The 15,921-nt window shown below is 38.2% G+C and overlaps 1 protein-coding gene across 1 annotated transcript in view; it reads right to left on the bottom strand.

Annotated features, from left to right (window-relative positions):
* Positions 1 to 15,556, bottom strand: part of TRPC6 (transient receptor potential cation channel subfamily C member 6) — a 72,209-nt gene extending 56,653 nt beyond the window's left edge. Inside the window, exon 1 of the mRNA XM_070943986.1 lies at positions 15,414 to 15,556. Coding sequence (XP_070800087.1) covers positions 15,414 to 15,556 — 143 coding nt within the window. The remainder of the gene's footprint in view (positions 1 to 15,413) is intronic.
* Positions 15,557 to 15,921: the final 365 nt, after the last annotated feature.

Genomic DNA, 15,921 nt, shown 5'->3' with positions numbered 1-15,921 from the left:
GGAAAATAAAGTCTGTCACTACCTCCATTTCTTCCCCATCTATTTGCCAGGAATTTTCTAACATATTTGCACCCAAAGCAATTCCAAGAGTCTTTTCATTCAGGTTTTACATTTGCTCAGATCATTGTAAATTAGCATGCCCTGCAATTAGTAAAAACACTCAATTCTCTTTTTGTTGTTGCTATTGTACCGTTGTAATTTTTCTCTAGACACTGTCAATTTGTTTTGCATTTTTTTTTCACAGAACTAACCCTATTAGTTTCCACAATGTTTTAAATGTTTCCTGAAATGGTCTCTAGGAAACTGTTCAATCAAAGGCTCCAGATATGGATTATGCTACAAAAATACATTTTACCCAAAGTCATTCACCATGGTTTCCAAAAGAAAAGAATGATTAAAAAACACTTTATTGAAACTGCTACACCAGACCCAAGAACCACATACTAGGAAAAATATCTAAAACTTTATTTAACAGTCCACTCCAGAATAACACAATAACAGACCCAATACTTTTAAAAAATTACTAACAGTTGTCTGTCTTTTTAGTGGAGGTTTATAGTGAAAACAGAATGTAGTCCATTTCAGAAAGAGAACATGTAAATTGATTATGGGTAGTTTATAAAGACCATTTGTATGATAAAAGGAAAAAAATAGTTGTAACATAACAAGAAAACTCATATTAATGCCTTTAATAGTTGTGTCAAATTTCACCTGGCACAGCTTCTAATCTTGAGAAATTTCACCTGCCAAAATTTTCTGATCTGCATAATGATTAAAACCATGGTAACCATGGTATAATTCTAAATGCCTCATGCTGAACTAAATAGAAGAGGAAGACTCCTATCTTGTCTCTTAGGGGCAGATTTTTGGTCTGGGCCAACTTAAACAATTACAAAACAAGTGTGAAGAATATCACAATAGATATATCACAAGAAATAATGACAATGGCCTGATCCAGACATCATAGTAAGTTACTCTGAGGCTTGCTTGGTTTACTGCAGTGTTTCCCAAACTTGACTATTTTAAGATGCATGGACTTCAACTCCCAGAATTCCTCAGCCAGTATGCCTGGTTGAGGAATTCTGGGAGTTGAAGTCCATACATCTTCAAAGGGTCAAGTTTGGGAAACACTGGTTTACTGCATGATCTTGATCTTGTGATTTGCGCACCATGATTTATGAAGTATAAACAATGGATGGATAGATGGAAGGACTGACAGGTGGATGGATGGATGGATGAATGGATGGAAGGAACCAATCTTCTCCCAACTTGTAGCTATATAAATACTGTATCTTTCAGTATTTTCTGGTAGAATAATAAAAGTGTAAGAATTCTGAAAACTTCAGTCCAGATACATATGTGGAGGATGCCAAACTGGGATGGAGATGTTGTCTGACGTAAGATTTTTATTTTTGTAATTAATATGGAATACCTGCTTTGCATAATTCTTATTGTAAACCATTTAGACACTGTTCGAATGTATATTGCCTGAAAAACCCTAGATTATTGCGTGATGGAAAATAAGAAAGACATTATTTTCTAGGTAAATAATGCAAGCTTATAATGAAATTGATCAATATATTAAATATCTTTGGATTGGTGAAGAAGCATGGAAATTTGTGATTCTGGAAAGTAAGGCAGAAGAACGAGTTTAGTAAAACATCACCTATGCTTCCAAAATTCTTTGCTAAGTTGCGTCTTTAGAGGGAGGAAATTACTGGTTTTGATTTTGATTGATTGCTTCATGAAAATAAAACAGATACAACTTTGCAGATCTTAATCTGTTGTCCAAGCCACTTTGAAATGAATTGGAATTGTGCATTATTATAGCCTGAGACTAAAGTATCAAATAATAAAAAACAAACCAGTGACTGGTCTGATATGAGCCATTCACTCTATATCATCGGAAAAGATTATTGAACATATTTTCTAAATAAACAAATAGCTTTTTCTGTTCGAAGTTGATTCATTATTTAAACATTATGAAGAAATAAAAATTAGCAGTGCAAAAATATGGTTACACTTCGCTATAGAAACATTTCTCAAATTCTGTTGGAAATCATTTATCCATTAGGGTTTCAGAGTTAAAAGTGTATTATTTAGAGAAGTACAAATTAGCCATGTTAATTGCAAAAGTCAAGTATAGCAGCACATTTCACTTACTACTGATTTTCTTATGCTAGAATTTATAATTGAGATTTGTTTTAGGGTATGGTTATGTTCCTTCTCTTGGGATGATATATGGAGATTTCAGCTTAATCCCCATGTTGAGGAATGAAATGACTCTTTACAAAAGAGTAAAATGAATAACTTAATATATTCAAATGCCTTCAATTCTTATTGCTAAATGATATCCATCTTCTATTAGCCCTGTGTAACTATAATAGTATTACTAATGACAGAACACGATAATTCATGGTAGTTAAGAATCTTGGAGAACTGGAAAGACTGCTACAGCGTTTTTCTCTGGATGTATCTATTGGATTCAAAAGTACAGCAAGGTCATTTTAAATTGTAAATATAATAATGTAAGAGAACTTTTTATGGCAATGAAACTGTCTTTGCTGGTTGCTTGGTTACTGGCATGCTGTGGACCACAGGTGCCACCCTGGATTTCTGTCCCAAAATTCTGCTCTAATAGTGCCACAAATTGAAGTTGCAGAACCAGTTTGATCTAATGGTTAAGACATCAGGCTAAAAACCAGGAGGCAATGAGTTCCAATCCCATGTTAGGCATGAAAGCCAGTCACTCTCTCTCAGACCAACTCATCTCACACGACTGTTGTTGTGGAGTAGGAAGGAATATTATGTCTGTTCGCTGCCTTGAGTTATTTATATAAAAATAATAAAGGCAGTATATAACCTGTAGATAAACCACTGTTTGAAAAACCTGTGTACTGTATTTTGCTCCTGGGTTATCTCAAACTAGCAGTCACACTGTGCACACTCTGACAAAAATAAATAAATAAAAATCAATTATGGAGATACCATATGAAGCTACTCTAATGAAACAACTCTCTGTGTGTCTAGATCCAAATTGCCCACTGCAGGAGGAGCTTCTTAGGCAGTACTATGCAAAAATCTATTGCAGACTTCCCCATTATTAGTGAATGAAAAATACTTTGGTGCTGAACACCATAAGTCTGTGAGAAAAGGGTGCAAAAATAGATATGAGATCCAAGTTGAAAATTAAGTACTCTTGCTGCAGAGATTATAGCAATATTGTTTTTCATCCTAATAAAGCTTGCTAAAAGAAATGTTGTGAGATTTGGGGGGAGAGGGATCAATTCAGGAAGCTACCCGAAGATCTGTCTTCCAGAATAGAAGAAGAATCACTGAGAATTAAGACAGCTGACTTCATCTAGAGAGATTGCAAAGTGGATCTCTAATCTTCTGTATGGAAAACATGATTTCCCAGACTACAGATTACATACTTCTCATACCTCCATAAGATATTGGAGAAGAGAAAAGAGGTTTAATAGCTAGGCATATACTATACAAAACTACATATGGTGTATAGGATGAATGAGATTCCAGCTGCATGAATTTCTGGGTAATTTGAAGAAGGTATTGGCTTTAAGCCTCAGTCCCCAGCTGTACAATGGGAATAATAATATAGCTCATACCAATGAGATTACAAGAATGAGAAACCTTCATAACAGGTTCATAAATGCTGGGGAGAATTTATGGGTGATTTATACAGTTGAAATGTAATGTGTAAGTATGAGAAATATTTATTACCATTACTATAATGATCATCGGTAAAGATACAAAAAAAAAACGTGTATATTTTTCTTTGTAAATAACACACAAACAAATTAACATAATAGATAATGGTTACCTGAAAAATTATGGTAATTATTTCATTTCAAGGCATTAATTCCCTTAAATGTACAGAAAAGGAGTATGTAGGTCTGTTATTAAATTTAACATCACCATCTCAGTAAGTAATATAACTAGTAGAACAATTCATTCATGGTATTTAAACTCAATCATTTAATATACAGTAATAACTTAACTATCTATTTCCCCAGTGGGTACAAATATTTTTTTTAAAAAAGATATTAAAGCCACTCCTTACTAAAGCTGTACCATGATTTTAAGCTATTAAAGAAGCATCTCATGGTAAACAAGGTAAACAACCAGTAACCAGTTGCTCATTAAGATTGATAATCAATCTAGCTACCAACCAGGCAATCTATTGAGGGAGAAAAGTATTCCATTCTGTTTTCTCACATTCTTACTTGCCAGGTCTACAGAGTACTGGAATATTATGTTCAAACCAGCTGGCTTAATGTTACAATCATTCCTCCTCCTCCTCCTCCTCTTCCTCCTCCTCCTTAGGTTTATTTATTGAGTACATTGCTTCGATTCTATGTAAGATTTATTTTCCACTTCTAGCATATCTATTTTCTTTCCATCCCACTTTGTCTCACTTTTTTTGACTTTCTCCATTTCAGAATTTCACCTGCACTAATTGTATCTCCTCCTCCATTTCAACCTTCCCCACTCTTTTCACACACTTTTGCTATCCTGTTTCTGTCCTTAAGATTATCTTCTAAATTTCCAGTACAGAACTTTGTAGGGTCCTAATGCCTTGCTTACTTCTTTGTTAAAAATATCCCAGATTTTACTTTGGACTTCCTGAATTAGATTCCTGAACTAGAAATCTTTACAACTTTACAATCTTTATCACTGAAATCAACCAAACAGGTAGGCAATGACTCAATGGTGATCCAATGTGCTTTAATATATGATTTGCACTTTCATCTATTATTTATTTTTATTCAATACATTTATATTCTGCTTTTACTATGGTTTGATTACAGTATCCATATGCTTATTTTATTTGTTTGTTTGTTTATTTATTAAATTTGGTACACTGCCCAGTGTAAATAAAATAATAAAAAACAAGGAATAAAAATGGCAAAAGAAAAAGAAAAAAGGCAGCAACAAAATATACTTACTCCTTGGAGGAGATTATATATATCCTAAACAAATATGTGGACAAAGAGCCGTGTCCAACCACTAGGTCAGCCAATTTGCCATGGCCAACTCACTGTGGGACAAGAGTTATACTAATATTGAAGAAATAATCCACTAGAATCATTAAAGAAAGGATGCAAAGAAAATGCAGAAAGGAGGGACAAAGAAAAATGTGAATGACAAAAATTAAAATAAATTTTAAATTTTATTTTAAATAATTAAATCGATTTGTTGAATTGTCCTATGGTGAGTTGGCCTGTGGTGAGTTGGCTGCAGCAAGTTGGCCATAGTAAGTTGGCCATGGTTAGCTGGGCATGGTGAATTGGCTGCGGCAAGTTATCCCATTCTGACACCAGAAGGATGGGATCTGAGGGAAACTCATTCTAGAAGGCAGATGCTACAACAGAGAATAAAGCAAGAGCACTCCAACTCTGTAGGTATCTCCATAACTGTCCATGTCATTGTATTCTTGGACCTTCTTGAAGGTTGTATTCTTGAAGCTTCTAGAAGGTCTTCTAAAACATGTAGGGTGTAAGGCAGGGTGTGTTACATTAACCAAACTAAATATTTTCTCTGCATTCTTTCATCATGCTCAGACAGAAATCAGTGGATCTGAAGTACATAACCAAAAAGACATGCTATCATATTTCCTTATTTTTATAGTCCAGGATGCTTTATCTGTGTGATTTAGGATTAGAATGTTGTCTTTGGACCAAGGAACCTGAATTCACATCTAAAAATGTCTTGTCCGTCAAAGAAAATATGTGCTATTATTGATAATGATGATGATTAGCAGTGGAGCAGCAGTGATTTTTACATATTCGTATTACTGCCTTTTTCACACTGATTGACTTTCACAATTGTTTTTATTATTGTTACCAGAGAAAAGATAGAAAAGTCAAAAAAGGTTAATTTGACACAACATATAAAAAACATGTTTTTGTTTGGACTTATTATTACATCGTGTGAACCCCACCAACAGCAGATTATGCATCAAACCATGTTTAAGTAACTTAGTATGATGCACTAAATACTAAGTAGCTACAGTGCCTGCCAATAACTGCACTACAATTCTTCCACTAGTTTTTCTATGCAAGCATATCGAATGAGCTTTTGAGGAAATATGAGCAAAGTTTGACATGAAGTGTGATAGTATCCTGCTACATCTGGCTGACCCCAAATGCAGAGAAGAGTTGGACCTGGTTAGTTCTGGCATGAAGGATCCCAAGATTACAAATTATGCTGGGAAATTGAAAAAAAATAGAAGAGTCAATGGCAAACAACATCCATATTATTGTGAAACAAACAAACAAATCTGTAAGACTCAAATTTAACTCAGAGGACACTTTATTAATTTTCATCTATCTATCATCTATCTATTCATCTATCATCTATTTATTCACACACACAAAAAATAAAGTATAAATTAAATCCACCAAGAACTTTTTTGAAGAGCACTTGAAATAAGAGATATGAACAGTATAACAGAAATAACAGAATAACAGAATTGGAAGGGATCTTGTAGGTTATCTAGTCATCTAGTAGGTCATCTAGTATAAACACTTGCAAAAATAGAAAATGTTTCCTAGGGCTTGCAGAGCTTTCCAATCACCAACTAAACTTTCTACATAGAATATTCTAAAAGCAGAAAGCAATTTCAAAAAACCCTTTTTCCATTCCCTCTCCCGGTGTACTATGATAGCTGTTATAATTCTCATCACTTCCAGCTAACATGACATACGGTTGGGTTCCAATGCAATGCAATGCAATCAATGCATCAAGAATGAGCCCAAATTGAGAAAGTTGGTAGTCAACCATAGTGACATTCATCTTGTCTCCTATCTGATTCCAACCTCTCTAATTTATTTCCATCTTTTCCAAGGTCCACCTAATGAACTTTCAAATGAACTGAACCAGTAAAATTATCATTTCTTCAGTGTTCTTAAACCCATAGGTATTGGTAATTATTCTTCAGATGGTCTCCAAGCAAGAGTCTTGCATATAACATTTTGACATTTGCATAATATTTAACAGAATTAAACAACTGTTCATAATTTCTTTGGAGGGTGAGAAGGGCTGTGTTATCCTGAGATGTGTACAGATGGAGGCCAGACATATCTATGTCTATGCGATGATTCAATCTGAAATCCAGTAATAAACAGGGGACTGGATTCAGTGGCCTTTTCCAATGCTGTTATTCTGAGTATCTATTCTTATAACCTTAAACTTCATCTTCATTGTAGCCTCCTCATACCAGCACTCCAAAACTGTGCCAGGTTATATTAATATATTGTGGCAAGTTCAACTTGTATAAATCAGAGGAGGTGAACAACAAAATGACTCACGTTAAGAAGTTAAAATACAAAGTTAGACTATTAGTGAGATAGAAAACATGTCTCCTACAGCCATCTCCGACTATTCTAGATTCTTGTCATGCTTTCTAATATAATTATTTCTTGATCTCTAGGGAAGATTATTGTATGCAAGATGCTGTGATTAAATTAAGATAAATTGGAAGCCATGATGTTTATTCTGGTTTTATTGAAAGTCCATAGAATTCAAAAGTGTGTACATGTGAGCTTCCAAATTGCCACCAAATTTAGTTTTTTTATGTGATTGGAGGGAAGAATTAATAACTATATGAAGGATTATTATATTAATGTATTTGATCAATTTAATACATTTAAATATTAGTTTTTGAATTGATGTTACTTTTCTTGACTAGTCCTACCAACTTTGTAAACTACTTCTTAAGCACAACCAGAGGCATCTCTCAGCTTTAAAAAAAAGTTGTATATCCTTTCATTAAATTTCTCTAAATCCTAAAATATTTTAAAATCAATTTTTATTCCTAAAATTCGTATTTTTTGAATAATTGTTTTTCTGGGTTACCCACTTTAAAAATTATTCAAGCTAGGAATCCCATTTAAAATAGTCCCAAACAGAACTGGTAAAAGATTAAATCTAAGTGTACTGTTCCACTAGAAGAGAATATATTTATTGAGGTATACTTCAGAACCCAGAAGAGACCTAGTTCAGCAGTGAAACAGACAGAAAAGTGAGATACTGTGTCAAGATTTTGTTTTTACATGAAAAGTACTGAGATGATGGTGACCTACATCCCAAACTAAGTGTCAACATTTCACACACCTTGTACTGCAGACAGTGAAAGCTAGACACAGAGTAAAAGTTTATTAAGTGAAAATGCCAAAACCATGTTTCACTTTACCATGGTAAGATAATTAAAACCATCTGTATTTTATTTTTGTTAAATTTTTACATTTGAATTGGAGAGCGTGCTAAGAACAGCCAAGATAAAATCATTACCATTGCGTACATTTACCCTTACTCTTATACATATCAGTATATTGCAGATTTAACTCTTACAGAAATATGACTGCAATCTTAGTTTGGTTCAACATGTGATGTGGCTATTTAAAAAAAGACAAATGCATTTTTGGGCTGCATAGTTTGCAATTCCCAAGGAATAATTATTGCCTTTTATTCTCTCTTGGTCAGACTCCTCTTAAAAATTATATCCAGTCTGGGGCATTACAATCTAAAAAGGAATCAGATAAACTGGATTTGGGGAAGGGCACTGAGGATAATTAGGGGATTAAAAGTATAAACAAATATTGATGGAGTTGGATATATTGACCTTGAGAGTAGAGTATAGAACAAGAAGACAGGGGAGTATGGGAATATTCTTTAAATATATTATAGTCAGAGGTGGGTTCTAAATTTTTTTACTACTGGTTCTGTGGGCATGGCTTATTTTGTGGGTGTGGCTTGGAGGTCATGTGACTAGGTGGGTGTGGCTAGCTGGTCAGAGTCATTTCCGGAAGGTCCTCGCACTTACGACCCGACTCATTTGTTTGCTTTTACCATTGATCAGCTGTAGGACGGCCCTTTGAAGCCCCGCGGCAAGAGTTTAAACAGTTTTTGTCCCTCTAGTCATCAGCTGGGACTCAGGAGGCAGCAATAGATTGGGGGTGGGACCAAATAAAAGATAAGAATAACGTGGGTGGGGGGGGTGGGGGGGAGAACCGGTTCGATGACGTCATATCTTCACCGCTACCGGCTCGGCCGAACCAGACTGAACCAGGAGGAACCCACCACTGATTATAGTGTGTCATTCAGAAGGTTCAGACCTGTTCTCTATGATTCTAGAATATAGGACAAGAAGACAGATTCCAGCCCAAAACAAACTTAACAAGAGTTGTCCCATAGTAGAACCAATAACCTAGGTAGTGATGGGTGTTCCACACTAGATGTAATCAAGTAATGAAGGGGTCCTTGGTACTCTGAGCTTGCTTGTTTTCTTGCAGACATTTCATTACCCAACTAAGTAACATCATCAGTGTAGTAAGGAATACAGTTTGCTGTCAATTTATATTCTAAGGCAGTGATGGCGAACCTATGGCATCCGTGCCGGAAGTGGCACACAGAGTCATCTCTCCGGACACGCGAACAGTCACCTGTTGCTGTTCCATGTTCCGGCACGCCGGTCAGCTGGTTTTCACATGTGCGGGAGCACCGGAAACCGGAAGAGCAGCCGCCTGGTGCACATGCCCACTCCAGGAAGATGATCTTCCAGTTTCTGGTGCGCGCAAGTGTACCGGCCAACTGGTCTTCGCGCACACATGTGTGCCAGAAACCAAAAGATAATTTTCCCAGGGCGTGCATGCGCACTGGGCGGCTGCTCTTCCAGTTTCCGGCACGCAGGCGCACACACGGATTCCTGTTTCGAAACTCGGTGCCAAAAAGGTTCGCCAACACTGTTCTAGTGGCTTGCCCTGTCAGTATAATGTTCAATATAAAGGAGAATATTCTCCTTTATAAGTAATGAATAGCTATCATGAATACTTTATAAGTAATGAATAGTAATGAGAAACCTGTCTGACAGGAATGCTTTAATCTGTATTTTTTCACTAGGCTGGGGGTGCCGTTGGTCCCTTTTAATCCTAAAATTCCCAGATTCTAGTTTTACAAACAATATTTCCTTTACTTAACAATAGCAAACAGATCTTAACCTGTTTCTGTATGGATGTCTTCCTTTCCTATATTTCTGATTGAAGCATTGAAGAAAGCAGTGTTAATTCACTATAATTGGGCTGTATTAGTTGTTTAATTTCCAAATATGCACAATAACTATTTTTACACTGAATACATGCAGTAAACCAGATATGTGATTAATATAACAAAATATGGATTCACTAATGCTACAAATGTCATCTTTCTCATCCCACAGACCATAATTAGAAGGAGTCAAGCAACAGGGTGCTACCTCCCATGCACATTTGTTACCCTTTCCCAGAAATATATTTCCCAGATTTTCCTCCTACTTTCCCAGTCTACATTTTTGTTGAATGTTTATGTTAATCTTTTTTTCCTTCTTTTGACTGGGTGTTCTTCATTGTGAACTATTATTATAAATAGATTTATAAGCTATAATACTTCTGACTGAACCTGGGTTTTTCAGCAATTTTAAAGATGTTCTAAAACAGGGGTGTCAAACTCAATTTCATTGAGGGACGCATCAGGATTGTGTTTGACCTTGTGGGGCTGGGTGGGCGTGGCCATGGTAGGCATGGTCATTCATGTCGGAGGCGCCTGTAGTGGCCCAAGCGCTCTGCCAGTGAAAATGGGCTCCTGAGCTCCATTTTCGGCTGCGACGACCTCCTGCAACTCCCTGCCAGCGAAAATGTAACTTGGGAGAGCCACAAGCTCTGTTTTTACTGGCACAGGCAACGTGAGCCGGTCCTTCGCTGTTTCCAGGGCGGCCCTGCAGGCAAGATCTAAGCACCCCACAGGCCAGATCTGGCCCCTGGGCCTTGAGTTTGACACCCCTGTTCCCATTGGATCATAGTTTGAGATATATTTCCTTAAACAGAAAAACAGAACGACCAAGGGCAAACAAAAAAGCAGTGGGAGCAAGAGCATTATATTTCCTTGTGGGAATCTGGCAGGGGGCATCAGAAATCTCCCTTCTCTTTCCTTTCCGGCAGGCAGATAAATGGCTGCTGCTGAGTGTGGGAGGGAGGAAGGGATTTCAAGACTGGCTGGGAAATTGTCACAGAACATTGAAAATAAAGACCATGTAACCACAAGAGAAGCCCAGCAGTGCAGCAGCAGCCAGTAGCACTGAAGCAGCTACAGGTTTCACAAATTTCATTCTGCTAGGAGTCATGTCCCGGATTTTAGACACATACTGTAAGGAAGTCCATTTGAGGTAGCTTGGTTCAAAAAATTATTGCCCTGTGCTGCACTAGTTACGGAACCTGACAACAAGAATTTTAGTACAGTAGTATATAGATTAAGGATGATCACTTTGTTACATTATCTGCCATCTTTATAATGGTAGGCAAGATAGTTACTTCCACAAAGGAAAGGAATATGTCAAAATTTGCAGTAGCTTGCAGTCCTTCTATTCTCTACAAAGAAGAGGGGGTCAAATTATTCTCCAAAGCACCGGAGGGCAGGATAAGAAACAATGGTTGGAAACGAATCAAAGAGTGAAACAACCTGGAATTAAAGAGAAACTTCCTAACAGTGAGGACAATTAACCAGTGGAATAGCATGCCTTCAGGAATCGTGAGCACTCCATCACTGGAGGTTTTTAAGAAGAGACTGGACAATCAGATATCTGAAATAGTATAGGTTCTCCTGCTTGAGCATGGGCTGGACTAGAAGACCTCCAAGGTCCCTTCCAGCTATTCTATTCTATTCCTGTTCCTGTTCTGTTCCTATTCTACCAACCAACACCAAACCTGTTTAGCTTCTGAGTTTAGACAAGGTTGGCCAGATGCTGACACCTTAGAATTAAACAAACTTTGCATCCATTTAATATATACTTTAGCCATTCTTCACTCAAGTTCATTTTGCCCCATTATAGATTTTTTTTCCAGAACTGAGCTCCATGAGAATCCTTGTGTATCAAGAAGAATCCTCTCTTCCTCTTTCTTCCACATCCTTATTTTTCTTTTCCTCATCTTGGATAATTTGGGAAATCAAAATGTAGCAAGTATGTGTAGTCCTTGTTTTGTGGCTGCCTTGTTTAGCCACCATTTGCAGTTACAAAGGTCATGAAAAAATAACTTTACAACCAATCCTTGTATTTATAACCTTTGCAGGTCTGTAAAGGAAAGGGAAGCTGAAATAAGGTGATAAGCACAGTCATGGTTTCACTTAGCAACTGCTTTGCTTAACGACTGAGTTGTGGGTACTAATTGTGGGTACTAAATGAGGACCTCTATATAGAGTAATGGAAGACGGTGAATAGTGCTGTTAATATTGACCTAAAAAAAGGGATCTCTGTATCCTGATCAGCAAATGTGATGATGTATTGGATGAAAGACATTTTAAGGTGGGGAAAGGCATTTGAATGAGTTTGAATCAAAACAATGCTGATCCAGATTTTCTGTCACATGATGTCTTCAGTCAGAAAGGAGGCATGCTTCTAGTAGCATAATTAGAATGGTTTTTCAGCATTAAGTTAGCAGAAAGACACTCCTGTGCCATATCCTATACCATACTTCCAGGTCTTGCCCCAAATCTTCCAGGTTGGACATGGTGATGAGTGGTGTCTAAATGAATAGGAATAGGAATAGGAATAGGAATAGGAACAGCATAGCATAGCATAGCATAGCATAGCATAGCATAGCATAGCATAGCATAGCATAGCATAGAATAGAATAGAATAGAATAGAATAGAATAGAATTTTTTATTGGCCAAATGTGATTGGACACATTTTTTATTGGCCAAATGTGATTGGACACACAAGGAATTTGTCTTTGGTGCATAAGCTCTCAGTGAACATAAAAGCTGTAAGTGATAAATAATGATCATAGTCATCATAAAAATACATTCATCATAAATCATAAGTTACAACACTTAGTGATAGTCATAGGATACTAAATAAGCAATCAGCATAAATCATACTAGGAAACTAAATAAAACAATATAAATCATAAAGATACAAGCAACAAAGTTATAGTCATAAGTAGAAAAGGAGATAGGTAATAGTAAAGATAAGAATAACAGTAATACAGCCTTACTAAATACTTTGACAGTGTTGTGGGAATTAGTTGTTTAGCAGAGTGATGGCATGGGGGGGGACTATCCAGTGGTGGGATTCAAATAATTTAACAACCGGTTCTCTGCCCTAATGATTTCTTCCAACAACCAGTTCACCAAACTGCTCAGAAAGTTAACAACCGGTTCTCCCGAAGTGGTGCGAACTGGCTGAATCCCACCACTGGAACTATCCTTGTGGATAGATAGGATGTTTCCCTGAAAATAAGACCCTGTCTTATAATTTTTTGAACCCCAAAATAACCTCAAAAGCCCGATTGAGTTTATTATCAGGGGATGTCTTACTTGGGGGCCAACAGGGTATATATATATATATATGCTTTTTCCTTTCTACTTTAACTATGTCCATTAAGAGGTAAATTACTGCACATATAATATCCATGGCACTGTTTTTAAGATGCAAAAGTTAAGAGATTTGGTATTATACTATGTAGATCAACACTTGCAGCTTCCCTGGCTGTCATTTCCTGACAACAAATACTATCTCTTGTCTTGTATTTGTCCCCTACGTTGCACTTATTCTCTGTCAACAACATGCTGCAGTTTTGTCAGCAGGCACATAAACACGGGTTTTGTCCAACAGGTCATTCACCTTTAGTATGTCCCTGATCTACAGTTAAGGCACAGACGTTCTTTACTTTTCTACTTCACATCTTGTTGTTCCACTGACACACAAACAAATATTGCCTATCACAGATAAAGCATCTTACAACAGATTCACCCAAAACGTAGGTATGCCAACAGGGGCAGAAATGGGTACATCAACCATGCTGCCCTAACATTAGTATAATCAAAACAAACTTCCAGCATTGTGGGGTGGCTTTGCCATCACTACAGCAATAGAAGCAAGCTGATCAACACCTTTATTTATTTTCAAAATCATTTGGTCTTTTGCTACAATACTTTTGGAGCCTGGATTTAATGTTCTTATTTGCAGTGGCATTTAGTTGATGATATGTCCTACCTCAGAATAAGCACAGTGGGCCTTAAGGAGAAAAATGTCATATCGGATGGCATCAGCAACTGTTAACAGTTCACGCTGGTTTTCTATTTGCCCCCAAGTCCAGCTCTAATTTCATCCTTGCCATGGGGAGGTAGGCATTATGTCACATTAGTACCATGAATACAAGAGATTGGCAATTTTTATTCTACGATGACCCCACTCTCTCCACATCCTTAGAGATTTGCACATCCCTGTGCAAAGGGCCCCTTCTGCCCCACAAGCCACCAAAGGCCACCTTCACCACCAATCCTTATCACAAATAAACATTTTTATGGAGAGTAGGACCACTTCTCTGCCTCATTACGCATGGCCTATTGCTGAGCGATTATCACCGAAGGACCATCCATAATATGCCTCAGCCTTTTATGCCTCGACAGGCAATAAAACTAATCAGTCCAAACATAATCGCAAGAGTTATTTCAGTACTCTCTTGGGTTTTCCCATATGCTCCTATTTCCTGCACCATTGACTTTAATGGACAACAATAATAACAGAGAGAAAAATGCAGAGATGGGATGGAGAGAGAAGAAAATTGGAAGGGGTGGCCAATGAGCATTCTGCATCCCACCAGGGCCCTTCAAATCTCTTTAAAAGGCTTGGACAGCACACATATACATTCACAAACACACACACAAACTCCTTTTTACCACCCACACATTTTTCTGCCACACGTTCAGTTCAGTTAGCAATCATAAACCCATCCTTTCGCATTCCCCGTGTTTCTTTGCAGCAAACGCTCCTCCTCGCCTGGAAGTTTTCTACAATTTCTCCAACTGCTGACAAAGCCTTTTTTTTTTTTTTAAATTAAAAAAAGAGAGGTGGAAATGCAACAGGTGCCTCTCGGAAATGAGCTTCACCGGCCACTTCTGCCCACTATGCAGTTGTCAGAGCCACTTTGAGGAGCGAAGGAAAAGCAAGTCAGGTCCTATATTATTGCACCCCACTCAGCGCTCTCCCCACACACACACCTCGCTTTTTTTCCCCCGTGACGCTTTAGCAGCGTGGGCTGGGGTGGCCAACACGCATGTGTGATTGTGAGTGCGTTCCCACGGGCAGCTGGGTCTCTAGCCGCTGCATTCGTGCAACAGGCTTGTTTAGTTCTTGGTTGGCAGGGTTTAGTGTGCAGTGTGAATCCACGCCGTTTCGAGGAGTCGTGGGAAAAGTAGAAATGTAGAAAACGGGGTAATTTAGTAGGCAAGTTAAGCACGTGGCGCCAACACAGCCTGAACCCGAACCGTCCCCTCAACACCTGATCCAGCTCAGCCGACGCCCCCCCCCCCCCGCGAGGCTCTTTTTTTGTTTTTTTTTTAAAGCGGGAAACCCACTCACATGGGGTAGTAAGCGTAAGGCGCCAGGCAGTTCTCCTCACACGTTTCGGAATCCATCAGCAAATAGTCCTGGCTGTCGTTCCTGGGGGCTCCGCCGACCGGCGAGCCGTTCCCCCGCGGCGCGTAGAGCTGGTTGTGACTCATGGCGCTTCCTCTGGGGAGAAGTTGGGGGGTCCCGAGAAAAAAAAAACAACCCTCTTCTTCAGGAGGCTCCCAGCCCCGGTCCCCAAAAGGGGCACCCTCGGGGAAACCCCCCCTCCTCTCTTTCCCGCAAAAAAATTAAATAAATAAAAATATAGGGGCGCGCGCGCCGCCCAGAGAGAGAAGAGAGACGCGCGCGCGCGCGCGCGCTCGGCCGGCGTTGTTTAAAAGCAATATTATTATTATTATTATTTAAAAAATGGCTCGAAGCGCTCGCCTTCTGTTCCTCCGGCTACCTGTGGCGCAGCGTCCCCATTTTTAAAAAAGAGGGCTGGAGATGGTCGTTTCTGCGTGGAGGGGGAGACCAA

The sequence above is a fragment of the Pituophis catenifer genome, unplaced genomic scaffold, assembly GCF_029215685.1.
Source record: "Pituophis catenifer annectens isolate HBS135680 unplaced genomic scaffold, rPitCat1.0.hap2 SCAF_4, whole genome shotgun sequence".
NCBI classification, from domain to species: Eukaryota; Metazoa; Chordata; class Lepidosauria; order Squamata; family Colubridae; genus Pituophis; species Pituophis catenifer.
This window is presented reverse-complemented; position numbering and strand designations above follow the sequence as displayed.